Here is a 26,428-nt window from a genome sequence, read left to right on the forward strand (position 1 = left end):
ATTATCACACAGCACAGTCACACCTATACTCCCTCCCACAGATTTGCTTTGTTATCCCATTCCATATTCTCCACTGTATCACCATGTCTTCAACCGACTGTATTTCGTCTCGCGGAGCGGGGTTCTTGCCCGATGTTCCCAAGTTCTTCGACGTTCTCAACAACTTATGGCATCCCCAGACCAATCCGAATGGCATAGTCAACCTCGGCCTCGCTGAAAATGTAAGGGACTAGCCTGCTTCGCAAATGTGTTGGCTGACAAATGTAGGCATTGATGCAAGAAGAATTGACTTCATTCATCAACTCACACGTAAGACATCACTAAAATCTTGATTCATATGTTCAACTAACAGTTGTAGCTTCGTGTAAACTCTCACTCGTTGACATATGGAGATGGATTCACCGGCTCGAAACTATTGAAAACTGCATTTTGCCAGTTATTGAATGATTACTTCAACCCCCTTATTCCAGTTATCCCTTCGCATCTTACAATCACACCTGGAGTAGGTAACGCAATCGAGTGCTGTGCTTGGTCACTTTTTAACCAAGGAGATCAAGTACTTATCGGGAGGCCCTACTGGACTGCTTTTAATTACATCTTTGGGATTCGAGCTGGGTATTTCTATTACTAAACGTAACTAAAACTGTCTTCTAACCGAATCAGGGTCCAAGTCCGCGAGGTTTCGTTCAACGGCGTTGACCCCTTTAGCCTGGAAGCCGTCGAGGAGTATGAGAAGGAGTACATGGTAGCACGGACGGAAGGAAGAAATGTTCAGGCAATACTTTTGTGTTCGCCACACAACCCACTAGGTTTGATACCGGAGACATCCAGGTGACAATTTAACGAGAAACTGACATAATCAAGGGCGTTGTTACACTAAACAGGTTCTGATGGCTTATATGCGCCTGTGTGGTAAATTCGGTCTCCACCTCCTTGTTGACGAAATCTATGCACTGTCTGTCTTCGAGAATTCGGAAATGAGCGATGAAGTTCCCTTTACTTCAATTCTTTCTTTGAGTGCTGAAGGACTTATGGAGCCAGAGAAAATCCATGTACAATGGGGATTTAGCAAGGTGCTTCACCCCCCCTCCTGTACGTCTTCACGAGTTAACATTGTCCTAGGACTTTGGTGCTACTGGTCTGCGTATCGGTTGCCTCATAAGCCAGACTAATCCGTTGTTTCATAAATCGCTCGAAAGCTTCTCGTAAGTCCACGGATCGGTATATGTTGGTGTCTGTCTTCTAATTGCATTGTAGACTGTTCAACTTCCCATCAAGCCTTGCTGATAACGCAGCGGCGTCACTGTTGATGGATAAAGATTTCACTGATAATTACATATCTCTACACCGATCCCGTCTAGCAGAAAGCTATAAACATGTTACTGGATTTCTACAGTGACACGGCATACCGTACCGCAAGTCGAATGCGTCTTTATTCTTGATGGTAAACCTGAAGGCAGCAGCCCATCACCAAGTTACCAGTGATGATGACATTCTCGCGCTTCTGAGAAAAGAGAATGTTTACATCACGTCTGCAAGTGGTTACAGAAGCGAGGAGTCAGGTTGGTTCCGACTTGTCATCGCGCATCCACAATATGTGCTGGACGAAGGGTTGGGAAGAATACTCAAAGCTTTGTCATCTTGAGCAGGAGTTAGGCATTTATCATGAATGGTAACACAGACAGATAAAACTTTGTGCATACCCAAGATCTGGAATTTTGTAGTTTTTGCTTACTCAGACGGGTTTAGGCGAGGACAGATCAACGTCTGTTCCACTAGTTTGAGAAGCGGGATTTCCTATTATAGATGTTCCGTGCGCTACGAAAGTCAATAACGTTATGACTTTAAGAGATATCATGATTACATATTTAAATTTAGCAAATGATTTTACACTAAAGTACCCTCTTTACTTTGTCAGCAGGAGCGGCATTGGTACTAGATACGCCACTAGAGGTAATAACGTTGTAACTTAAGCTTGAAAAGAAAGATAGAAGTATAAATAAAAAGCAGGGAGATGATTACTGGTGAATATAAGTATGCATATCAAAAGACCTGAAACGTTTCAATAATTCAGACTCTTCTCCTTCCTACAACGTAAGGAAATCTATTTCGTCAACTCCTTCGCAGCTCAAATTCCAGCATGTCCTCACAGACCGTCTTTCGTCTTGCTCACCGCAATGGCTTTAGCGGCTTTCAGCCTCGCAGTGAGCCGATTCCCAGTATCGATAGACACGAGCTTCTCGTCAAAGTCCGCAGTGTCGCATTGAACTTCCGCGATATCGCTATTTCCAACTCCAAATATCCTTTTCCAGTCAAGGACGACGTTGTTCCATGCTCCGATGCGATGGGCGAGGTCTATGATATTGGTGGAGCTGTAGAGGGCTTCAAAAAGGGTGACAAGGTCGTGATTGCGTTCGATCCTACCGCACTCTACGGTACCATTGATAACTGGAACCATGGGCTTGGCGGCCCTACCGACGGCGTTCTACAAGAGTACATACGTGTCCCATATCAGGGTGCTGTTAAGATCCCCGAGAACTCTACTCTGAGGGACGAGCAGTGGGCTGCCCTGGTTTGCACTGGTGCCACTGCATGGAACTCTTTGTTCGGACTTGTCCCTCTCCGTCCCGGCCAGACGGTCCTGTTTCAAGGTATATCAACCCTGGTCATAACTCACATCCTTCCCTGGTCAGGCTTCCTTCACCGATACTGACATAAGATAGGTACCGGAGGTGTCTCAGTCACTGGCCTAGTCCTCGCCAAAGCTGCCGGAGCCAAGACGATTATCACTTCTTCCAGTGACGAGAAGCTAGATTACGTCAAGAAGAACTTCGGCGTCGATCACGTTATCAACTACAAGAAAAATCCTGACTGGGCTGCCGAGGCGAAGAAGCTGACTGGCGGTGTCGGTGTCGACTACATTCTCGAGAATGGAGGTTCCGGCACCATCAAGCAGTCCATCGATGCAATCAAGTTTGGTGGCATCATCTCTGTGATAGGTTTCTTGTCTCAAGCCAGCCAGGAAGAGATGCCCGATGTTGCTGGTCTGGCTTTGTCAAAGGGATGTGTGGTGCGCGGTATTATAATTGCATCCAGACAACTTCTATCAGAAGTCGTTCAGTTTGTTGGTAACCACAATCTGAACATCCCAGTCGAGAAGACATTTGATTTCACCCAGGAAGGAGTGGTGAAAGCCTTAGAGTACATGACGTCCGGAACTCACATCGGCAAGGTATGCATTCGTCTTTAGGCTGTAATCTACGTCTATAAGCATATACAGTATTCAGGGGATAAGCGTCACGGGGCCATGGGATGTCGACAATAACAAGATATATGGGCCAGTTAATACGTGAACGATGTGTACATCCGATTTGGTGTTTTACAAGTTAACTATGAAGTACTTTTGCACAATGGTCTATGATCCGCATTAGTCATTACGTACAGGGATCAGATTTAAGCCATGAGTTCTGATGCAAAGCCTTCGCTGCAAAGAACTGATTCTTCCCGAGCGCAAGGATGTATGCAGATCCTTTACAATAGATAGATCAGTGTCTCGTGCATATTAACAAGTGTTATTTTAGCTCAATAGAGCTACTTCACCTCGAGTCATTAGAGTAACAAGCAACAGACTCAGAGAACAATTCAGATTAGAAATTATCAGGCCTAGGCAACATGAGACAACTTGGTTTGAGTGATCGTATCAAACCAAAAGGGCTACTCATTCACAACCCGTTATAGGTTACACAAATATGACTTGGCATATCTTGTATGACAAATACCTGATTCCCGTTGCGTCAAGATCAGGAAACCGGCGGACCGATACGAAAAGTTGATGCAAGGTGGCTCTTCACGATAAAAGAATATGTCACCTTGGTGGAGTCCTCGGTGGGACTCTCAATGCTACATGTAGCACTGCATTATTATCAAAGTGCGGGGAAAATAGATGCATGTCAGAACAGTAGAGGAGCCTCACCACTTCGCAGTCTTTATTTGTGGATCTACTATGAAAGAGAATCAATAGTGAAAAATACAAAGTTCTAAGAGCGGAATGGGATAGCCTGTCGCAGAATTGAAGCTTCTAGATGTAGCAGTATCTCAGATATGTGTTAAAGTTGGAAGTAAGTAAGACACTAGAAGACCTCACTCAAGACCCAGGTAAAGTGATATCCCATAAGACGCGATCGAAAGAGTCTTCCTACATGGGACGGCACGGAGATTACCGAACGCGATCCCAAGACACCCCCCCTTCCCGCGTTTGTTACTTGTTCGTTGTTCGTGACCGGCTTGGTTTACAGTTCAAGGATAGTCATCGCCGGAAGTAGTTGAGAAACAGTACGCCCGGAATCATCCGCATGATTCTTCTTTGTATCGTGATGTTATCGTATGCATGCCGGGCCTTTGCATAAACTAACCCGAGATATACAAACCAATCATTTTGCAGAATGAAATTGCCAATTGTTTGAAAGTATGCAGTGATTGCAAGTTGTCGTACAACACGGCAAGTGGTTCATTATCGGCATATTTGTTGATGCAATTTTACCTTTATCTTCTCTTGCTTCAGGTACAGTTTGTTTCATTGCGATAAAATGATACTATAGTTTAGTTCATTGTACCATTCATGGTGGGAAGAACTGAGACTGGAAAGGGGAAGGTAGAACAGAAGTTCAAAAGCTTGTTTTAGTCATAGATCGTATAGATGACTACCTTGTGTAAAACGACCTTGTAGGCCTAGGCTTGATGATCATCATGAGAATTTCTAGCAACTTATATGCCCTTCGCTCTATTCTCCGCGTACTTTGCATCAAGCTTCATAGCCAGTATGGTCTCATCAGATCATATCCCCACATGAAGCCTGAGAATTTCCAGCCATCACATTCAGAAAATGAATGATCTCATATCCATGAAAACCCCCCAGAATATTCCGACCTATAACGTTAACTTCGTTTAATTTGGCTTGATTAGGTTTTCGCTGCAGCGCGCGAAGCTAGCTACATGGATGTTGGCTCGGTTCTCATACGAGGTACCTCTTGTCTCACCGGAATATCATTTAAGGATTGGACTACAGAAAGAGGAAAGAGGAAACCTTTGTAATGTCTCTTGCGTAAGAAAAGTATTCTGCAGCTAGCCTAGTCGTACAAGGTACGAAACCTGTAATCAGGTTAACTTTTGACACATCATAGAAGACTCGAAAGCGGGGTGAGCCCGGGACGTAGCACAACTGACGCACCTAAGAGAGGACATTGGCCCACTCCAGGAGTGGTTCATCGTTGTGTGTTACGGTTCATGCTGTTGTCAAGAGTCTCACAACCTCTTTGATGTTTTCGTTACCACTACTTGAGATCGAATGCATATGCAAGGACAACGATTGTAGCATCCCCGCACCATGGTGAATTTGTTGCAAGTGCCGAAAGTATCGGGCCTGAAGTACGAGGGAACTAGATATCAGATTAAATTTCACAAGTTCGATCGAGCCTTATAGAAGACCAGATTCTCTTAAGAAAATTCTATCCAACGTAACAAAGGCAAGATCCCAAAATCCAACACCCACAATCTTACATTTTCAACACCGTCAGTAGAGTCAACGTCTGCACAATGGCCCCAATCCAATCCAACCTCTCCAACCCAAAGTACCTCTATGACTTTGTGGTCGCTTCCACTCAGGAAAGCATCAATGCTGGACTAGTCCAGTACCTCCAGAACACTAGGGGAAAACAGCCTGTCACATACCTTTTCTTCTTAGCTGATGAACACGGAGATCCTACGACGGAAGTAACGCTCGATGAGATTCTGAAACTGAGTGGAGGGATCAATCCGTTTGACATCCCTGATGGTACAGATTGGAATGACGAAAGAATCCAGAAGCTTTTTAAAAATCGTCTTGTCTGTGCCATTAGAATGCAAACCGGCATACCTCCTGGTTGCATTATCAATGTTCCAAACAAGGGTCCGCAGCTGCAGCTACCTGAGCCGATTGTCGACTTGGGCAGAAGCTCCGAGGCCGTTTCATTCAACATGTATTGTTCTGACATTACCCGTTATCAAGAACAATCCTCCCGACAGTAAGTTTAGAATGATACAATTGAAAGAGTTTGTATTGACCCTGAGATCTTCAAATAGGTTGGGAATCTGGAGCTTCCTGGGATTGGTATCAGCAACCCACTGGACATCCGTGGTATATCAAGACCCAAACCAATCTTCTGAATGAGGACCTGGACAAAGAATTGGACACTGAATATTTCAGAAACCACCCAGAAGAGCGTGCGACCCTCAGACGTAAATTGGAAAACATCTCAGGATCGGCTTTCAGTCTGCAGCAACTTTTCTTCAATCTTGAGAACGCCGTCGCACAGACAACTCCAACATTTGAAGGTGTGACTGATAAGACAGCATCATACCTTTTGGGCAAATCCTTCATCAGTATCTGGTCCAAAATCGCTAAAGAACAAGGACTTCCTCTAGTTGGAATTACTGCCGTATCGTAGTATCCAGATGGATCGCCTCTCCGCTTAACTGGTTTAGAACGATGGGTTAGTCCGGTCGTTGATCCCAACTCGGGGGATACGATCAAAAACCCCTCTGAACTTCAACGATCAGCCACGACTCTCAACTATCTCTGTGCGACTGATGGACACCGACTTCCTGGAGCCACTTCTTTCAACTGGAACTGGATAGAGCCACAGGAGATTGCACAATCTAGTGGTGTCATTTCTATTAACCGAAAGACCATTGCAGACTATTTGGTTAAACAGATCCTGCCTCAAGCTCAAAATTCCTGCCTTCTGCCCTGGGTGTGGGTGACAGCCACAGATGTTGTTGGCGGCGTCGATTACAAGTGGAAGTTGACACCTGAGCAAATGCCAAACGTTCGAGTCACAGAGTCTGGACCTATAGTCGCCACACTTGACTACAGTCGCACAGCTAGGGATCAGGACCAATATTGGGCCACAAAAGGCGAGTTCAAGATCGTGTCAACCTATTCTTGTAGTGTTGTTTTCGGAAATTATGATCTCGCCCAAGTTCCACAAGTTTACATTGGAGGCAACACTTTCAGCATCATCCAAAGACTAAAAATCTATGTCTACATCCAGTGGTCGAGTACTGGCGCGGATGCCAATATTCTGGACAAAGTTCTGACAGACGATTATGTAATTTCTGTTGATGACAATGGAAGCCTTACTTCTTCACCAACCCATTCATATGTCCAAGACAATTCAGAAGACATTGATGTCAGCTGGATCGTCAACTTCTTCACTCGTATCGGAGACTTGCTTCAAGATGTCAAGGACAAGACTAACCCGTTTGTGAATGCACATTTGCGCTCCATTCCCTTCAACCAGGCAAAGAACTTTGTGTTTCCCGGCGCTCGGGTATTTTCCTACAAGTCTGCTTCGTTTTCCAACTTTTCGGACCTCGCGTGCCTCATCACATATGTGAACCCAACAGATGTCCAAAAGGAACCCGAGGAGTCCCCATGTTATCCAGAAGTTATCGAAGTCACCGAAATTCCCCCTCTCACTGCTTTTATCTTGGAACTTCGATCTGAGGATCTCAAGCGATTGGAGGAAGAGGGTGTAAACAAAACACCGAAATCTATTGGCCCACCTGATGCTGAGGGGAGTTTTACGTCACTCAGGACCACACCAGATCAGGATGATGATGGTACGTCTGATCCCCACAAGCACTTGAAGTCGATCAGATCTTCCCAGCAAGCAAGCATGACAACAAGTACTGAGCTGATGCTCAACTACGTGCAGGGAGAGCTAGTTAAACCGGATGGCAAGTTTCGGGCTCTCCAAGCCTCAGACGGAACCGCTTTGCTCTTTGCTATCGACTCCTCAGGTGTCTTGAACGTCATTGAGGAGACGGTCGCGCAGACGCAAACAGGCTGGAGAGCCACTGACATGTCGTCCAAGGTCATCAATGACAAGTTCCCTTCTGGCGCAACAGCGATGCAGTTCGATGTTGGCCAGAGCGTCATGAATGCATTCACGTTGACCTTGGCCATGTCCGTCCGTTCCAATGGTTCCGATACTTTATTTCTATCACTTCGCAATTCACCTTCTTCTACCTCTTCGTGGATCTCCAATCCATACTGGAAGGCATTCCCTTTTGACGCGGAGAGTGGACCTGACTCGATTCACATTACGAACATCTACGTCTCGGAGACGGACCAACAACAGCAATACATCATGGTCGACATCCTGCAAAACCCTGACTCCGAGCTCAAGGCTACTTCCCGCTACGTTGTTGACCCATACTCGACCTCAGGAGTTTACTGGACGCCTCGTACTCTGCCATTTGATGTTGAGGAGGGCACGTATCAGAGTTGCATGGGTCGTGTCTCTGGAGCCTATGTCGATGGCATATATACAGCTGGTGCCATCAAAGGTGCTGCCCAACTAGCGTATGTACCTCTTTTCAACAGTATAGGCAATGCCACGCCTATGCCAACTCGCCTACTGCTACCCAACAAAACACTCGCAACAGCAGTCGACTCAGCCCGCTACGATGACCAGAGTTCGCCATGGTATGGCGCAACTGATCTTTACGCCGTCGGTGACTCTACTCTCTACCGCTGGGATCCCGATCAGCAGCTGAATGACAATACTGTCGGAACACCACTGCTCACCAACCCTGTTTTCTCCGGCACTGGCACTCTGATTGCACTCATGCATGACAAAATAACCACCATTTTTGGCAAGAATGCAAGTGATGTCGCCTACTACACATCTTGCCATGTAGACCATCTTGCAGATCCACAATATTGGAGTGCTCCGGTTCCTATTCTCTCTGGAATTGAACATATTACCTCCTTCGTCAACCTCAAAGATGGAGGTAACACGGTATTTGCAGCTAGTGGCAACAACATTCAGAAGCTCACTCAGGCCACTAGATCCGATTCCAAGCTTTGGTATGCTCAACGCATCATGCTTGAGGCGGCCCCCAAGACTGAACCCATCCAGTTCAACTCGTATACTACCACGATCAGTGTAAAAGGAGAAGATGGTCTGCCTCTATCAGGATCGGAAATCACTCTGACTACCAAGACGCATACACCAGTTTATATCGATGGACTGTACTACATCCTTTCAACAGTCCCGGTGAATGTGACGGTTAACGAATCTGGCCAAGTCATTGTTATCCAGGCAACTGACAGCATTGTTGGAGCTACGATAACTGCAAAACTGGGCAATACTGAGGTCACAATCAATCCCATGGCCAGTTCATTTGAAAAACTGTCCAAGTTATCCGACAAGACCGTCTTGAAGAATGCCCAAATCCGCACAAATGTCAAAGCCGGTGGTGTTGTCGGATATCCCACGACGGATTCATTGGTTTCCTCTGGACTACCTGATGAGGAGCTAGAGGCAACTGCAGAAAGCATCAGACTATTGAATGGTGCCTACAACAAGCACTCGGTCCAGATGTCGTCACTCCGCATCAGTGCACCTGTTACATCGAAAATAGTAATCTCACAAGGCAGCGCAGCATTCGGCCTTGGTGACGCAATCGCCATTGCCGCTGGAGATCTGTTCAATTGGCTGAAGACGGGAGTTGAGAAAGTCATTGACGTTATCAACAATGCTGCAACAGGCCTTTGGGAGTTCATCGTCAAGATCGGCAAGGACGTGTACCGAGCTATCCTGAATACAGTCGAAGCTGTGGTTGGAGCTATCGAATGGGTCTTTGACAAGATCAAGACGGGAATCCAGAATCTCATTCGATTCGTTGAGTTCTTGTTCGAATGGGAAGATATCAAACGGACCAAGCAGGTTACATATAACTTGGTCAAATTCTATCTGTTGGACATAACATCCAGCATTGGACATTCCAAGGACTCCTTACGCGATTGCATGGATGGTGCGCGTGAAGCTGTCGCAGAATGGGCCGGTATCAAAGACTGGTCAGCACTAGGGGATTCGGCTGGAAAGCCACCATCTGGCAATACAACAGACCCTACCAAGTACCAGAGCTCTGGCTCTCAGATGATGGCTGGTCACTTTAGAAACCAAGCAGACAGAATCACGCTACAAAGTGACGTCCCTGACCCAAGTATTGTGCAAGGCTTGGTCGATGATATGATCAAAGCGATGGAGTCACAGGGAATGATCTTTACACAAACCCTCAATCAGCTTCAGAGTCTCGCTTCACAGTTCCTGCATCTCAGCTTGGCAGATATCCTCAAGCGACTCACCGGCATTCTTGTTGAAGCTGTTTTGGGCACAACCCAGGTTGTCGTTGACACCATGTTGGATGTCTTGTGTACTCTCGCTGGTACTGTCGTTGATGTCTTGGACACCAAGATTCACATCCCCATCATCTCGGATATCTTGAACGCCATTGGAGTTTCCGACATTTCCTTCCTTGATCTCTTTACTTGGATTGGAGCAGCTGAGATCACAATCATGGTCAAGTTCGCCCATGGGCAAACTCCATTCCCCAACAACGGCACAACTCGCGCATTGATCGACGCTCAAGATTGGGCTTCGTTCTCTGCAGTCTTGAGTCGGGGATCGTCAGCTCGCAAGACCAATTCATCAACTGACTCGAAAGAAGGGAATGACGTGGAAATCTCTCAAGAGGTTGGACAGATGATCTACACCGCAGGCCATGCCCTTGGTGGTTTCGTCGCATTCGCAGGAAACTTTCTTTTCTTTGCTGAAGCCATGGATACCAGTCCTACCAATGCCTTCGGTCTGCCATCGGCTATCATGGGCGTGATTGGCGCCCTTGCTACGGGCGGCGCAGACTTCCTAGTTGCAAAAATGCCGATTGAGAACAAAGCCGTTTCCACCATGCGCACGATTACAACCGTCACTACCGTCATGTCAAAGATTATCTTTTCCGGCCCTGGTCAAAAGTATCTCGCGAAAGGCCATCTCTCGTTTATGAAAGTTGATGACAACCGCAAGATGGGAGCAGTTTTCAATACGGTCCTGGTGTTCCCAGCGCTTTTCTGCAGTTGTTTTCATTTCTATGAACTTTCAAAGAAGCCTGAAAGCACAGAACGGTCGTTGGCTATTATTGGTGAAACTTCTACAATAGTGCAATGTGTTGGACGGGTTTCTTATTGCGTCGCCCTTTTTGATCCAGACCTGACGACTAGGGTCATACCGGCTGGTGTCATGGCGGGATGCAATTTTGTCATGTTTGGACTGGAGACAGCTGGTGCTTTAAAGTTTTGATTTGTACTATCTTTTATTTTGCTTTTGGGTGAAAGGCGAGTATGTCCAGCAAGCTTAAAAAGCTTCCCATCTTCTAATGATGTGCTTTGAAGTATATTACTTTTGCAGCTTAGACGAAATTATGTTGAATATTGTGCAATGCACTCCTAAACCTCTACATGCCAAAGATCCACTGTAATATCTTGACATCAACTTAGCCCTGCAGAAGTACCTATAGAAGTAGGTTTTAAATGAATCTCGATCCTTACCGGCGGCATACTGAATAAGCTGATGCGAGGTATAATAATCAGTCTTCCGTCACTCATGAAATCCAGGTAGTCGTATTGTCATCAGCAGTACCGTTTTAGCTCAATATGCCTACGGGAACAGAATATTTTGACACTGTCGCCCATAAATTAGGCCCTCTGACAACCCCCCCATCATGCGCAACGTCAACTAATCACATCGTCTATGCCAATATTAGTCAAAGTTTATTAGTTACCCTAGATTTAATTCATTGGTTATCCTTTCATGCTAGCGCCCTTTCATATCTCACTAAACAAAGTTCATCGGTTAGTAACCGACGCAGGGGATGATGGCAGCAGGCAAAGCAAGGTACTCAACTGTAGGTTAATCCAAGCTACTGTTAAAGCTTACCCGGATCGGCCCAGCGGACACGTCTTCCTCAGTGATTAGTTTCTAGAAGCCTTTTAGAATCCATCCTCAATTATTAAACTATTGTACGGTCTGCTTTGCTGAACAAACCAGGCATAGTACACATTCTGAACCGGGGGGTGCTGCTGCTTCTTGCTTTATCCTACCCTCCTATCGGCAATGAGAAGTTTGTCGCCCAGATTTAGAACGTCTGCAACCTTTCAAGCGCAGTGCTAATTTTTAAACTTAATTGACTTGAAAATATTATCCAGAGACAATTCCGTGTATATGAAAATTAACAACAAATATGCGGCGCCTTCAGATAACTCTCTGAAACCCAGCTGATCAAGAATTCTGGTTTCTTACCAGGAACGACGTCCTTCTCCCATCCAAGGAACTCAGACCACGCATTTACTACTCCGACGAGTGATTTTATATCGACTGCTGACCAATAGTTTTCCACCGCATCCCATTGTTGTTTTGGCTGACCTTTCACAGGGTTCGGATTCGGGAGACTTTGTGCAGGTGTCCAACGATCATACTGGTTCTCTGATGTAGGAATCAACGGCCAGTTTGTTTATTTCACTCATAATTTATGGCGAATACGATCCATGTATGTCTCATGCATTGTTCAGTAGTCTCAAAGGCATTTAATAGTCACATGCAGGCGAAGCGGTGGAATGTGGCGTCGCTGAAATGTATGTCTTCAATAGCTGCATGTATATACTCCGCACAATATGGGGCACATTCAGCGATGCGCGGCACGCCACCTCCCACTCTGGCTGTTAAGACTAGTCCCGTGCGGAACGGTCTGCAGCTAAATGATTAAAAAAATGGGGACTATTGAATCGGACCACCGATGTCTTCCGTAGTCACAAGGTCTAGAACACATTTATTCTGCACACTACTGTGTCAGAATGTGGACCCAGTCACCCCAGCCTTTGGGGCCATGTCCGACATCATTGCACCATTGCAACTATCTGCAGCAATTGAGTGATTTTCTATGACATTTGATGAAATTTGAGGACAACTTGGGTCGATCGTTCATGAAAGGCCAACGAAGCGATCAGAAAGCGCAATGATTCTCTCACAAGACATCCTAAGCAGTCCCCGGCATCTCACCCTGCGTCGAGCGCAGGAAGTCAAAGAAGCAAATCTCGCTGCCTCAACGGAAGCTCCTGTCGCAGCAGGTGATAATGAGGTCCCGAACTTGAAGACATTGGAGCCTGGCGAGGCGATGCTATACTCGGTTTTCACACCAAGCCTCGCCAGTGGTCTTTATGAAGTCAATTCGTGGCAGGAGATCATTGCAAATGGCGTTACACAGAATCCTGATACTACCAAGACAAATAAGGTCTTTAACGTTGAATCACCGCAATATACTCTGCCAAAAAATCTCGTGCATTCCATTTACCCGCCTGAGGGAGCCGAGGCACCGCCTACTATCTTGCCTCATGTCTTATTCACGGATCCTTTCTTCCCTTGGGAGCGTATGGCAGTGCCACAGACTCCAGAGGAGCTCAATAAGGACAATCTAAGGAACCGCGTACCATGGCTGGCCGTTCTTGTCTTCAGTGAATCCGAGCTTCGTCTAGACAAGGACAAGCTCATGGGTGCAAGCAGCATCTTCACCAAGTCGGACCTTGCTAAAGAGATGGACAAAATTGGCAAAGACATCAAAATGGACGTCAATTGCGCCATTGATATACCCGTCAGCGACTTCGCGCCTGGCAAAGTGGCTAAATCCTGGTCTCCCGTGCCACTGTCAGCGAAGAGCGATGATCGAACAAGGGCCATTTTTGTCCCAAAAAGTCTATTTACTCAGCTATTCGCGACCTATAACGAGCGCGGTGAGGAAATGGTCGACCAGAAATCGATAGATCTAAGTCGATACACCTACCTTGCACACGTCCGTCAATCGGCTGCAAAAGGGACAAATTTCTCGTCGACCGAAGATGGCTTATTCAGCGTCGTTCACTCCCATCGTGCAGCTCCACTGGACGATAAACAAACATCGCATGCTATCGTCCACGTGGTTTCTCTTGAAGGTCTACATGACAAGTCTCGCGACGACTTTGGTTCGAGTGATTACATCATGCTCTCTTCGCTCTACTCGTGGTCGTATAGCGTTTTACCAACAGGGGCACCCTCTGTATCTGATTCTCTTAAGAATCTGGGTGATCATTGCGCAGTACTCGCACCTCCTAAAGAAGTCATCGAGAAGGCTGAGCAAATGAAATCAGAGAGTGGCCAGAGGGTAGCTGCGCGTTTGAGAGATGGCTACATAATGGTCAAATACCGCACCCAAACCGGCGAAGAAACAGCCGCCATTGCTCGCGGAGCATGCATTCCATGTGTTCCTCCCAAGAAGCTCAGTGAGAGCTGGACGTCTCTTTCTTTCAGCGGGAGTGACTTGCAAATCTTCGACAAGGACCTCGGCCTCATGGATTTGACTTACTCGATGGCGTGGAATCTTGGTCGAACGCTTGCACTCGCGGATCGTTCTTTCACAACTGCACTCTCGCGCCTACGATCAGTCGTTGCAGCGGCGGCTTTGAATCGCGGCAAGGAAAAGGAAATGGAGAAGCATGATGCGTGGAAGTCTACCAAAGACACAATCTCATCGCTGGCGAAGTCTCTTCAGGTGCTTGCGGATGCCGAAGCAGGCTCTCTTACTGCCTCGCCGCGTGATCAGCCCAAGAGTGGTGTAACTGAAAAGCCCTTGGCCCAACCCGTTGATCTGTCTCTCGCCAATCCAAGTATTGTTTCTACCATGAAAGACGCGGTCGACGAACACGTCCGCCATCTCGCGGGTAGCGACGACGAGACTGGCGCACGACTATACAACGAGCTCAACCTGCCAAGGTCATCAGACTGGGTTACAGTCATGACCTTTATCATGCACAGAATGTTTCTCGTCGGAATCCCTGCTCAAAATCTGCTCATTGAGCCGTCTTGGCTTCCAGCCGAGTCACTTCGGTTCTTCTACATTGATCCACATTGGGTAGAAGCGGTCATCGACGGAGCCTTGGGAGTGGCGAACCATATTGAACGCACTGATGATAGTCTGCGAAGATCTATCAAGGGTATTTTCAATAAGTATTTCTCCACAGTAGACCCTGATGTCGGTTACAGGCCACAAGTGCCGACGTATGGACTGTTACTTCGCTCAAAAATCGTGAAAGACTTTCCGGATTTACATATCACGGCACCAATTCCTCCTGGGTCATCCAGCAAAGAGGATGGACCGCACGCCGAAAAACGAGCGGAGATTCTACGCCAAGAGAGGATCGCCGACGATGTCATTCTATGCCTTTTCGATCGTGAACCTGGATCCAAGAGTCTGCATACCTTGACCTTTACTCAGCCGGCCCACCAGCAATACTTTGCGCTTGGGGATACCCTTTCTACTACTGAATTGACTATTTCATTTACACGGACATTCTCTAAGCCTCGTGGGGATACGAAATACGAGACTATTGCCAAACCGACATACTATGCTGATGATCGTGAGCATCCACCGAGACAAATCTTCATCTGGGGCCAGAACAGTGAACTGAGGTTTTTGAACCTGATAGCCTTTGGAAATGAAGTCAAGGATATCGTCCAGAAAGATGGCCCCCCGCCTAAAACTCATTATGACGACGACGAAGTTACCTCAAGCCTGGTCGGATACCAATTGGGTAGTCACGTCTATCAACTTGGATTGACGTCGGACTACCTTTCCTTGAACCCAAATGTAGAGACGATAGGGCATCCAACTTTCGGTCTCATGGGAGAACGTTCCGCAGCAGAGAGCACAGAGTTCTCCCCAAATGTCTCGACTTTGCATGCAGATCTCTCATCAACAGAGTCTCTTTCAACGAAAGTCATTGCGGATCTCCCGCAAGAGGTTCCTCCTCACTTTCCAAGTTTGCTACCAACACTCCAGTTATTCCCTGAGAGAGAAGAAACAGAACCATTACAGGAGATAGCGCCAGCCATGGTGGTAACTGCTATGCAACCTATGGCTATGTTGGCATTAGCATCTCCCAAAGGTGCCGGGGACGCCGGGCAGCCTCCGCCTTTCAATATCAGGATCTATCCTCAGATTTCCCCATTCGGCGCTATTCCCACCAAGTCCCCCTATCCGCTCGATCTCATATTTGCTATTCGGATTCCCGCCTCAACTCAACCCTATCCGCACCAACTTAGCCAAATCATTATCTCTATTCCTATGGGTCCCGTCAATGATCGTCAGAATCCTGCTTTGCTCGCTTCTTACCATGGTCCTGGACCTAGTATGCTCCAGAACCTTCGCTTCAACGTTATTGCAAGTCAAGGCACTGCTACACTCGATCTCACACTCCTTCCTCGCTCGACCAAAGGTTATGTAACGGTTGGTCACATGCGAGAATGCAGTTTTATCCTGCCCATGGTTACTGTGAATGACTACAATGATGATTTATTTATTCCAATCAAGTTTGTTGCGACGTATGTGCTCGGGGGTGATGAACCCAAATCGGCAGCAGTGCGTCTGGTTCCTAAAGTGAAGACAGTACCAGGTTCACCAGATGGGGGATGAATAAACGACTGGGGTCCAGGAGTCTTTAATGTTTCTTATTCAATATACAATTATCGCAGAGCGACAATTCCAATCTTGATAGGAGGATTTCTGTAGTTTGCCAAAGCTACCCTGGTGCTTATGTTGATATGTAGCTTTATAATCACTTCATTCGATGCATATTGTTATAAGATACTCTTTGTATCTTTACTCTTAGTGTTGAGATGGGATAATTTCTTAAGTGGTCAAACCTCCTTCTCTTCAGCCTCCCTAATCAATTTCCACAAGTGCTGGAAATCTCCAACAAAGTGGTGGTTGATTCTCTCAAAGTGCTGGTTGTTATAATGTGGAAATCGTCGAATCTCAGAATACTTTGCAGTGCTACAGCGATTATCATCACCAGGCCAGACCCAAGAGTGAAGCTCTTCCTCAGAACCACGGAACCGTAGGGCGATTTCTGTACGGCAAGACCAGTCTTTCAGCAATATCCACAAGTCCAATAGATAGCTTGTTGGGATCCGCATCCACCCCCGTGGACATCCGTCTTCAACATCCTTCCAATTCAATGGGATAGCTTTAACAACAAATTCGCCGTTTGCCACGTCCTTCAAAGTTACCTCGTCGGCGAATAGTGCAAATTGATGGACCCATTCTGACATGCCAAAGCTTTCACTGGGCCTTGCTGTGTAGCGGCGTTTTTTACCCGGTATTTGCACTATAGCTTGCTGCTCCCTGTCGGTTTCAGCGTTCCAGTAATCCCGAATACCTTGAGCATCGAGGCCATCAAGTTTCGAAGGGTCTTCACGACCATCGATTGTAAACAGGTTCTTTAGTCGTTGCACATCGTCTTGGTCAACATCCTCTTCTTCAAAGCCGCCGAATGCCAATCTGGTCTGATGTCTCATGGAGTAAAGGAGCATTTTCCAAGCTTCGTCGGATTCCTTGCCGTAGTATGTCCGATAAACTGTATAGCCCCATTTTCGGTAATGGCAATAATTGTCGGGGTTCTTCCTACCGCCAGGATGTTGCTTGGCCTCATAGTCCGGACCATAGGCGTCTTGAATCATTTCTTCAATGTAATCAGCCATTCTCACAGACCTTTGGCGTTGAGGTTGGGTTTGATGGAGGTTGTGTTAAGAGTGGACCAGCGTAGAAAAAGAGAAGAAAAGAAAAGTCTGAGGATTATAACCAACAGATATTTGGTAATCACTGCACGGCCTTCGCATAAGTCACTATTTCCGTTAGTAAAATATTGCATAAAAGAAATGCAGGGGTGGAAGATCATCTTTGTATTTACATGTATTGTATCAGTATCATTTATAGGTCCCTTTTTCAATATATATCTCCATGTGCGCTTTGTTTCTTCTCACACATTTCCAGGCACTGACCTTAACTGCATTAGATTGATCCCGAAGTTCATTTCCGGGCCGATCATCCGAAGAATAGCTTTACACCAATCCATCTCACGACGGAGCCCGCGGTTTGCAAAGTAGCTCAACAATGTCGACTGAGCATAAGTTGTTATTTGCGGGCCGAATGTACCATTCTCAATGCGATAGCAAAACTCAATACTTTGACATAACAGTCGACTCATTTTATCCGCATCCACCCGGAGGGTTTCCAGCAAATCGGGTGCCATGCTACAACCGAGTGTCTCATCCGTATACCGTAGCAGAGTACTGTCATCTTGGTTCTCTGAATCAAGAAACAGAATGGTGTCAAGTATATCGAGCATTATGGAAGAAGTAAATATCCACACACTAGCGTTTGCTATAGAAGAGAAGATTAGGGCGAATGGGAACAGCTTCTCTGCGTGGTCGTTATCAGTCGGATTGATGGCTTGAGCAGGGACAGACCAGTATACAAGTGTTTGGCTTTGATCCCAGGCGTGTTTGATGTAACTGTTTAACCAGTGTTCGAGCTCCTGGTACTTCTGAATAAGTTGATTGACTTGTGGAAGCAAATTAACTTGGGAGACTGTATGCACACTCGCCATGATTGAGGGTATGTCCACAGCGAGGTCTAGTAACCCGCCGAAAGAGGTAGGACTAGAGTGAGGTTTGGTTTGTTGTCGCCAAACATCAGGTTCAAGTATAAGAGGGCGTTTCTGTACCATTGCTTGGATGACCTGGGATAGTGTAAGCTCAGATTCCATCTAGAGAGTTTTTATACGTACACATATCACACAAAGACGACGACAAAGATCGCTCCAGCTCTTGGTAGTGTTTCCTGAGGCGACACGATTACGAAGCATCTCGGAAATACCTTGGGCGTGTGCGTTCCAGCTTGAGCCTGAGCTAAAAAGAAATAGCTGTTCCAAGTCAATACATAATCGGAGTTTGAGTAGACAATTCTCTCACCTCGCAAGTAGAAAGGACAATAATCGCTGCGAGACTCTCGTCACTGCCCCCATCTACCGGACTATCAAGGATACTGATAATCTTTGATAGAGCTTGGTTGTATAGTTGGACTGTCTCGTCATAAGAAATTCCAGAGTTTCGAGATATACGAATTTGAATGGCACAAAATGCCAAGAGGGAGTGATCTAGTGCCTCGCTGGGATTCGTCATCTTACATACGGCTTTGAACCAGGACGATGGTGTTGACGTCGCGTCTTCGCAGCTTTCAGCGACTTTAGGCAATGGATGGTAGAACTTGTCAGCGATGGACAGAGCTTGTAATCGAAATGTCGCTACTTCATAGGATGGGTCAGACGAATAGAGCTGATCGCGCATGTGCTCCAACACATTTTTCCAGTCAACTGAATTTGCGTTCTCGCTCTGACGTTCTTTTAACTTTGCATCTCTCACAGCCGATAAAGCATAGACATTGGGCCTAGCCTGAGTTCGGTGGACCCAGAGTGTCGACCGCTCATATCCACGACATGAGATTCCTGTTTTGGTGCACCGAAGACATGCTGGGGTTGTAAGATCACACTAATTAAACATTATTAATGCTGTCAAAGATCGACGTAACATTAGGGCTTTACCTTGACGCGACGCCTCTTGCAATCGTGACACGCCTTGGATTTCCCAGCAATGCCGACCATGGTGGGTTAAGCGGGATTCGGGACCTGAAAGACTGCGGTGATATCTATTTTTACGAGGCACTATACTGGATTAAGTACCATGCTTCGAAATGTCTTTCAACGTTGTTGGGAAGGAAACGTGGATTAATAAAGCGAGAAAGCGATGATGTCGAGGGTGGCTGACTTGTGACAAACTGAGCTAAACCGAATAGAGCACCATTATTCGAGGTTATTGACAGGGAATCTAGCCCTACCACTCCGCTCTCAGATCTCAAAAGTGTCTTAACCGTATTCGGAACCATCTCGCGAGCTTGAAGTCAAGGGTAGCATTTGTAAGATCTTTGTCTGAAAGTCTAGCTAGCTATAAGAAAGATGAATCCCTCGACAAGAGCCGCATTCAATGCATCAAACATCTTCTCTATTATTCTCAACCCAGTTTTTCGATTTTCATCCAATACACGGAATGTCTGAAACAAAACAAGATCCCAATCAAACACCACCGTTTCTTCCATCCGGAGACGAATCCCAATCGCAGCCAGAATTACCTGCAGAAAAACAATTGAACAGTCCTAGCAATGACTTTGACCCTCCCCCTGATGGAGGATTGGAAGCTTGGTCAGTTGTCGCAGGAGGCTTTTGTGCCGTCTTTGCCAGTTTCGGATGGATTAATTGTAAGTTGATTGATTCGTGAGTAATCGAGTTTGACGGGTAATAACGACAATAGGTATTGGCATATTTCAGGATTATTATGAACAAAATCAGCTCAAGTCATATTCCTCAAGCACCATTGCATGGATACCATCAGTGGAATCATTCATGATGTTCTTTTGGGTATGTTGTTCTAATACCCGTTAGTCACTTTCACTAGATGGCATTTTCTAAATTTGTTTATAGGGTCCTGTTGTTGGTAAAATGACAGACGAGTTTGGTCCTCGTATACCCATCCTTCTCGGTTCATTCCTCCATGTTTTTGGTTTGATGATGACATCAATATCCAAAGAATACTACCAAATTCTGTTATCGCAAAGCTTCTGCAGTGCGATAGGCTGCTCATTCTTGTTCTACGCTCGTAAGTTGCCTTTTAAAGCTTCGTCTCTTCATCAAAAAGTAACTAACACAGTATCTTACAGCTATCGCTGCTGTTGGTACTTGGTTCCTTCGACACCGTGCCATCGCATTCGGCATTGTCACCGCTGGTTCTAGTCTTGGCGGTGTCGTGCTCCCAATCATGGTGAATCACCTCGTTGTGAGGATTGGCTTTGGCTGGGCAATGCGATCTGTCGCGTTCCTGTTCCTGGGACTTTTGGCTATTGCAAACATTACCATCAAGTCTAGACTACCGCCACCACGAAGAAAGTTCAACCCCAAGGACTTCATCACACCATTCAAGGAGATGCCTTTTCTTTTCCTGACTATAGCAGCATTCCTTCTATACTTGGGTTCATTTCTGCCCTTCAACTTCATCATTGTGCAAGCAAAGGCACTTGGGGTATCTCCGAAATTGGCTGAATACATGGTTCCCATCGTCAACGCTGCATCGTACGTTTATTGAGTTTCACCATTTTAATTACCGTTTGGCTTACAAATATCAATAGCACATTTGGCAGACTTCTCCCAGCGTATCTCGGTGACCGTGTTGGTGTCTTTAACGTCATGATTCCTCTCACTCTGCTCGGTGGAATCTTTACTCTTACCGTTTGGCTCACTGCCCATTCCACTGCGTCGGTGATAGCTTACGCCGCGTTATATGGCTTCACATCTGGGTGCACACTTTCTATCGTCCCTGCCGTGGTTGCTTCATTCTCAGACGTGCGCAGTATTGGTACGCGCAACGGTTCTTTGTATGGCGTTGCAGCGTTCGGCGTGCTTGTTGGTAGTCCCATCGCTGGGGCTATAGTGAGTGATCAGGGTGGTGATTTCTCTGGGTTGATCATTTTTTGTGGCGTGTCAATCCTTCTTGGGGCAGCTGTTGCAATTGTATCGAGGCAATTCCTAGTGGGCTCTAAGTGGGGAGTAAAAGTGTAGAATTCGTATCGACTGTATTGGGTCAAATTTTACAGGGTAGCAATTTGATGGGTGTCTTCTCAAAGTCTGATTGATGCATTATAGGGTAGCAATACTACAGCGGAGTAATCAAGCTGTCTAAACAATTCCGTTCTTTCTGCTTGTCAATCCACCCCACCAGCCTTTGAAATGAACATTGTACAGTTACCAGTAGTCCTTTCGATGTGTCTCGGCTAATATTAAAGTAAATTGTCTGCTAAATTGTCTGCTAAATACATGGTACTATCCGAGAAAGGAAAGAATTAAACGCATTTCGTTGTCAAGCTTACGCATACACATAGCCCCAAGTTTGCGACATGAACTAGACTAACCTCTTTGGGTAGTTATTGAACGCGCTGAAAGATCCACGCAAGACAAACAATGTGAAAGCAATAACGTAATGAGATATAAATACTTGGACTAAAGCCCAAATAATATAGAATATTCTATTATCACATATCGAGTTACATCGTACTTTGAAAATGTTGTCTTATCAATTTCTGTTCATTGGCTTTGCTGCTGCAGTGGCCGCAGCTCCTCCTCTCAAATGCCCTCCCTTCCCATCTTCCATCGTTGAGTTTTCTTCTGGTTTCAAGCAGCCAAGACCACCAGTAGTCAAGCAAGAATACACGGCTCACTTTGTACAGCACAAGTGGTCCGTACTTCAAAGCCCCAACACAATGGCTATTGCTAACATTCTGGGTTAGGAATGCCGATCTGTCACACATCACAGTTGGCTACATCGAAAATTCTCCTTCCAAGAACTTTGTCCGCGTAGATGAAGCTTTCGACAGGGAGCTAGCTTCGTCATACTTTGACTATTCCAACATTACCAAGTCGGGATTGGTGGACAATACGCTGACGACTTACAATCATCAAAACAACACCCCCAGCGTTTGGAGGGGCTACGTGAATTCCAACTTTCCAATCTTCAACAGAGGCATCTTGGTCGACTCTGGTGCTGTTTTTGAAGGGCTAGTTGAGCGAGACTTCAACCCTTCTCCTGTTGCATCGGTAAGATCCCCTTATTTCGAAAGTCTCGTAAATGTTGACTGACATTTAACCCAGTGGAGTTTGATGTACCAGGGCGCAATCCCAGTGACGGTATACGTGAACGAATGCGCCATCATTGTCGGCTATGATTACTTCGCTCCGGAACTACGAACTCGAGTTGTTATGGAGTTTTTCAACATCCAGGCAAAGTAGCATACCAACGGGACACTTCGAAATGGGGCTACCACTTGAGTTGGCTTCAAATAGTGGTTCTAAAGAGTAGGGTTTTTGATTCGCATGACGATTTTCCCCTACTTTTGGTGTCTGGATTTATTTCTTCCATCTGATTTGGCCAGTTAGTTAATTAACGGGCATAGATTATAATATGCGATTTAGATAGATTGAGTTCGAACTCGCAACAAGATTATTAATTCATCGTTATCTGTTCCTGTGTTTTTCCATTTCAAGTTATCCGTCATATCTCAGCAAGTCTCTGAAGGCCCAGACCTCTTCTAGATCAACCACGATCCTGTTTGAGACCAGGAATCCTTTTTGCGATATCCCGTTCAGGAACTTAATGATTTGATCTTTTTCTAAAGAGTTGCTCGTATTTGCACCAGCCATTCGTAGCGGAAACAAGAGCAGTAAACTTGAAATGTTCGAATGATCAAGAATATCCCCAACATGAGTTATGATAGCTGAGACGTGGACTTCAACCTCGTTTGTAGTAAGTCTGGGAATGCTTTCCTCATCCCAGAATGTGTAGAACGTATAATTCATGCATATGAATAACTGCAGCGCATGGTAAACCGTAAGCTTGAGCTTATCGTGGAAGTCCAAGCAATCTTCAGGTGTTAATGTTCGATCATGCCATTCGCGGAGTCGTTGTTGATACATGCGGCCCTCACCTGCGAGGTTACACATACATGGATGACAGGACCTTAGTTGTTCCGGGATGTTCTCAATTTGATCAAAGAATCTACTTAAACGTCAGTTGAGAGATCAAGGGGTACGTCGGAGAAACTCACATTTTACTAAAGGAAGAAATCTCGACAAAGATCTCAAATATTGTATCAACTTGACTATTTGAGCCCGAAGGAAGAGTTTGGTAACAAGTTTGCCATTCTTCTTGTGAAAGGATAGTATCTTCACCATACAGAATGGCTCTGTTTGCTTCTAGCCAATTGAAAGCCCCAAAGAATTGAGCTCCGAGTTTACCACTGGGTTTCGTTATGCCGGAGGACTGGAGAATCTTAGAGGTCCCGTATAACATGTGATTGGCCCATGGATCACCAGATACTTGAGTCATCAACTTCCACGATCAGTATTTATGTCTTAGCATGAGAATTAAAGCCTACCTCAAAGAGACCGAGAAGTAGTGTACACCACAGCACACCCTGGCAACTTAATGCGTCCTGCGACTGAAGTCGAGCTTGAAGTGTCTGAATTGACCTGCCATATGATCCAAATGCGACATTAAGTGGTGCTGGCCTCTCGCTTCCAATCTTTACAGTAGGCCGTCTGCTGGCTTCAAGTGCACCTATGGCCATTGTAATTTGTCCAAGAGGTGCACATGAATGGATCAAAGGAAGGAGATCAGACACTAAACTGGTGGATCCTTTTGTAAACTGACAGCGTTGCATGAACAAGTCGAAGTAGTCCAAGTACGTGATATCAGGCTTTGGGGTAATATGCATAGGAGGCTTTGCCACTTGAGATAATGACTGAAATGTCCTGCAGCGGACGAATTTTACTTTGTTCGCTGGGACAGCTTGAGGAAGGCATGTCTTCTTGGTGCGGATACAGTACTCGCAAGGGAAGCCGCCTTGACACTAAGAAGCATGTCAGCTGAAGTTACTACTGAGCGCTTGGCGAGCTGTCATACTTTGATCCGCCTCGTTGCACATGATTGGCAGCGAGTTAGCGTTTTCCGATTGTCCAGTGGCCCGATAGCGCGCTTAGAACTCATTCTGTATCCTGATTGTCGTTTTAAACTGTGTATATGTCAAGATAACAAACTGGGCACACAGTTGCAAATGAAGCTGGGTTCGTCGTTCTTGTGGGCGGGAGGTTCAAAATTGTGATTGGCAGGCCATTTCCAGCTAACTAAGTATTTATAGTGGCGTAACTCTACTGCAAATTGAAGCTCCACTGGACTTTACTCAATTCAGTAGTAATTGAACGCACCCAGGCCACGTCATTGGACTCAGCCTATCCCCAGTTGCTTACGGTGGTCTAGGCTCGAGAGATGCGAGAATGAGTATCTTGAACTAAGATTCGAAGTAAATTACAGCACAAAAAGAAAATACCTACTAACTGCGCGTATTCATTCAACCGACTTGTCCCCATGGTCCCCCAGTATCACGAAACACCTCCTCCCACCACTGCTGATTCGGTCCAAGAGGCGCCTTCATCTCATGCCGACAAATAGTCCCAAATTCCATCTTTTTCAATCTCCCATTCGCCGTCCCGTTGAAATGCCTTGGATACCGATCTTGTTCCTCTGCAGATAATGGCCAGTACCTAATACGTCCGTTCCTCAACTTCACTGTTGCAAGAGGTTCGTCAGGGTGACCTCGTCCCATGCGAGACTTGACCAGCGCTCGCAGGTGTTGGTAATACCACGGTTTGGTCCACCAAGTAGACCGTTTGTCGCTCATGCCATTGTGGTGAAGAATAGCGGGAACTGAATTGGTATAAAAGTCGGCGTATAGCGGCATATTCGTCCAATTGGCTCCGCCAACAATGTCGCTCAATGGGTTCTTCGCAATCTTTATATCCTCTGGGACACCTTTTATGCATGCAGGTACGACACCCAATGCCTCAGAGCGTTGGTCAATATCTGACTTATCACCCAATCGAACAAAGTCTCCGTGATCGGTTCCGTCAAGCTCCTGTGTCCACATAGTCTGCGCCGATATCTCCTGGCCGTAATCAAGACCCGCATGGAATTCAAGGTTGCTGTTTATGACATCCATCACGTTTCGCTTCGGCGCTTTGTTTTCTCTCTGCCATTGTCGCATAACCTCCTGTTCAACCATAGCTTGACCTATGGCATCCTGGAAACTATACATGTTATTGCCCAGACCGACACCTCTCTCCTGCTTCGCTTGAACCTGACGAAGAAAGCGTCTTATATCAACAGCAGGGCCTATTATGACACCGTCATTGATCCATTGAGGCCGAACCTTTGGATAATATGTCTCGTCCTCTTCGGTGTCAGGACCATAGAGATCTGATTCTAATGGGCCCACAGGCCACTCGTCACACTGTAGGTCTGAACCAGACTCTAGAGATTGAGGGAAACATCTCTTTCCAATTGAAAGGAGTGTAGTCTGTCGCATTGGCATTGGTCCCCTCTTATTCCATTGCGTGTATAACCTCTCGTTGGCTTCCCGATTTATCTTGTGGTACCGTTCGAGGAGAATCTGCGCAGGTAGTTGGAACCAAACGTCGTATCCGTCGGCAATCAACAAAATGTCGTTTTCGCGTAGCCTCTCGGAGGGGTGTGCATCAGGACGCATAACAGTGTCGAGATATTTGACAATACCAGGGATCTTTGTCAGATTTGGGTCACCGGACCATTTCGAAGTCGAGGGTTGGTTTAGACCCCAATTGAGGATAACCGGACTTGGGTAACCGAGGGCTAGTGCGGTGATAATGGATTTGCAGAGATCAGGACTCGACGAAGTGGCCGGTATGATGAAGGCGAATTTTCGGTCGGCATCACCGGAAACGAGTCTGGCAGGTTTCCAGTCTGATGATACTAGAGCCACCAATAATAACGTAAAAATGATAAAAACATAGAAATAAGAAGGGATCCTTCTAGCTCCAGGAATGACCAAATTAACAGTCATATTGAGAGCTCGATCAGAGAAGTGACCGGGACTGCCAAAAAAGCACTACTCTAGAGATGGTGGTATATAAATCGCAAAACATTGACAGAAATGACACGTATATGTCTCATTTTAAAGCCTCTTGTTGGAAGTGAACAATGTATGG

At 46.1% G+C, this 26,428-nt stretch overlaps 10 protein-coding genes across 10 annotated transcripts; 6 read left to right on the forward strand and 4 right to left on the reverse strand.

Annotated features, from left to right (window-relative positions):
• Positions 1-83: 83 nt before the first annotated feature.
• On the forward strand, positions 84-1,645 carry FSST1_002806 (aspartate aminotransferase; the record flags this gene model as incomplete). Its single annotated transcript, XM_083228828.1, has 8 exons — positions 84-221; positions 268-309; positions 359-615; positions 664-809; positions 865-1,073; positions 1,123-1,205; positions 1,258-1,395; positions 1,483-1,645. The coding sequence occupies 8 exons, from the start codon at positions 84-86 to the stop codon at positions 1,643-1,645; spliced, it is 1,176 nt and encodes a 391-aa protein (XP_083086236.1).
• Positions 1,646-2,140: 495 nt separating this feature from the next.
• Positions 2,141-3,250, forward strand: FSST1_002807 (zinc-dependent alcohol dehydrogenase family protein; the record flags this gene model as incomplete). Its single annotated transcript, XM_083228829.1, has 2 exons — positions 2,141-2,651; positions 2,724-3,250. The coding sequence occupies 2 exons, from the start codon at positions 2,141-2,143 to the stop codon at positions 3,248-3,250; spliced, it is 1,038 nt and encodes a 345-aa protein (XP_083086237.1).
• A 2,342-nt stretch (positions 3,251-5,592) lies between these two features.
• On the forward strand, positions 5,593-11,186 carry FSST1_002808 (uncharacterized protein; the record flags this gene model as incomplete). Its single annotated transcript, XM_083228830.1, has 4 exons — positions 5,593-6,000; positions 6,044-6,059; positions 6,118-6,369; positions 6,520-11,186. The coding sequence occupies 4 exons, from the start codon at positions 5,593-5,595 to the stop codon at positions 11,184-11,186; spliced, it is 5,343 nt and encodes a 1,780-aa protein (XP_083086238.1).
• A 1,711-nt stretch (positions 11,187-12,897) lies between these two features.
• Positions 12,898-16,383, forward strand: FSST1_002809 (uncharacterized protein; the record flags this gene model as incomplete). The annotated part of the gene is made up of 1 exon (XM_083228833.1): positions 12,898-16,383. The coding sequence occupies one exon, from the start codon at positions 12,898-12,900 to the stop codon at positions 16,381-16,383; it is 3,486 nt and encodes a 1,161-aa protein (XP_083086239.1).
• A 224-nt stretch (positions 16,384-16,607) lies between these two features.
• FSST1_002810 (uncharacterized protein) lies at positions 16,608-17,450 on the reverse strand (the record flags this gene model as incomplete). Its single annotated transcript, XM_083228834.1, has 1 exon — positions 16,608-17,450. One exon carries the CDS (start codon positions 17,448-17,450, stop codon positions 16,608-16,610), a length of 843 nt encoding a protein of 280 aa, XP_083086240.1.
• A 278-nt stretch (positions 17,451-17,728) lies between these two features.
• On the reverse strand, positions 17,729-19,411 carry FSST1_002811 (Zn(II)2Cys6 transcription factor domain-containing protein; the record flags this gene model as incomplete). Its single annotated transcript, XM_083228835.1, has 4 exons — positions 17,729-18,490; positions 18,539-18,673; positions 18,723-19,298; positions 19,352-19,411. 4 exons carry the CDS (start codon positions 19,409-19,411, stop codon positions 17,729-17,731), a joined length of 1,533 nt encoding a protein of 510 aa, XP_083086241.1.
• Positions 19,412-19,853: 442 nt separating this feature from the next.
• FSST1_002812 (major facilitator superfamily domain-containing protein) lies at positions 19,854-21,415 on the forward strand (the record flags this gene model as incomplete). Its single annotated transcript, XM_083228836.1, has 5 exons — positions 19,854-20,061; positions 20,115-20,221; positions 20,285-20,459; positions 20,521-20,929; positions 20,986-21,415. The coding sequence occupies 5 exons, from the start codon at positions 19,854-19,856 to the stop codon at positions 21,413-21,415; spliced, it is 1,329 nt and encodes a 442-aa protein (XP_083086242.1).
• Positions 21,416-21,915: 500 nt separating this feature from the next.
• FSST1_002813 (uncharacterized protein) lies at positions 21,916-22,639 on the forward strand (the record flags this gene model as incomplete). Its single annotated transcript, XM_083228837.1, has 3 exons — positions 21,916-22,088; positions 22,141-22,447; positions 22,502-22,639. 3 exons carry the CDS (start codon positions 21,916-21,918, stop codon positions 22,637-22,639), a joined length of 618 nt encoding a protein of 205 aa, XP_083086243.1.
• Positions 22,640-22,894: 255 nt separating this feature from the next.
• Positions 22,895-24,395, reverse strand: FSST1_002814 (Zn(II)2Cys6 transcription factor; the record flags this gene model as incomplete). Its single annotated transcript, XM_083228838.1, has 4 exons — positions 22,895-23,408; positions 23,455-23,738; positions 23,785-24,258; positions 24,312-24,395. 4 exons carry the CDS (start codon positions 24,393-24,395, stop codon positions 22,895-22,897), a joined length of 1,356 nt encoding a protein of 451 aa, XP_083086244.1.
• A 361-nt stretch (positions 24,396-24,756) lies between these two features.
• Positions 24,757-26,283, reverse strand: FSST1_002815 (glycosyltransferase domain-containing protein; the record flags this gene model as incomplete). Its single annotated transcript, XM_083228839.1, has 1 exon — positions 24,757-26,283. One exon carries the CDS (start codon positions 26,281-26,283, stop codon positions 24,757-24,759), a length of 1,527 nt encoding a protein of 508 aa, XP_083086245.1.
• Between the last annotated feature and the right edge of the window lie 145 nt (positions 26,284-26,428).

The sequence above is a fragment of the Fusarium sambucinum genome, chromosome I (assembly GCF_050947815.1).
Source record: "Fusarium sambucinum isolate potato_lamoka chromosome I, whole genome shotgun sequence".
NCBI classification, from domain to species: Eukaryota; Fungi; Ascomycota; class Sordariomycetes; order Hypocreales; family Nectriaceae; genus Fusarium; species Fusarium sambucinum.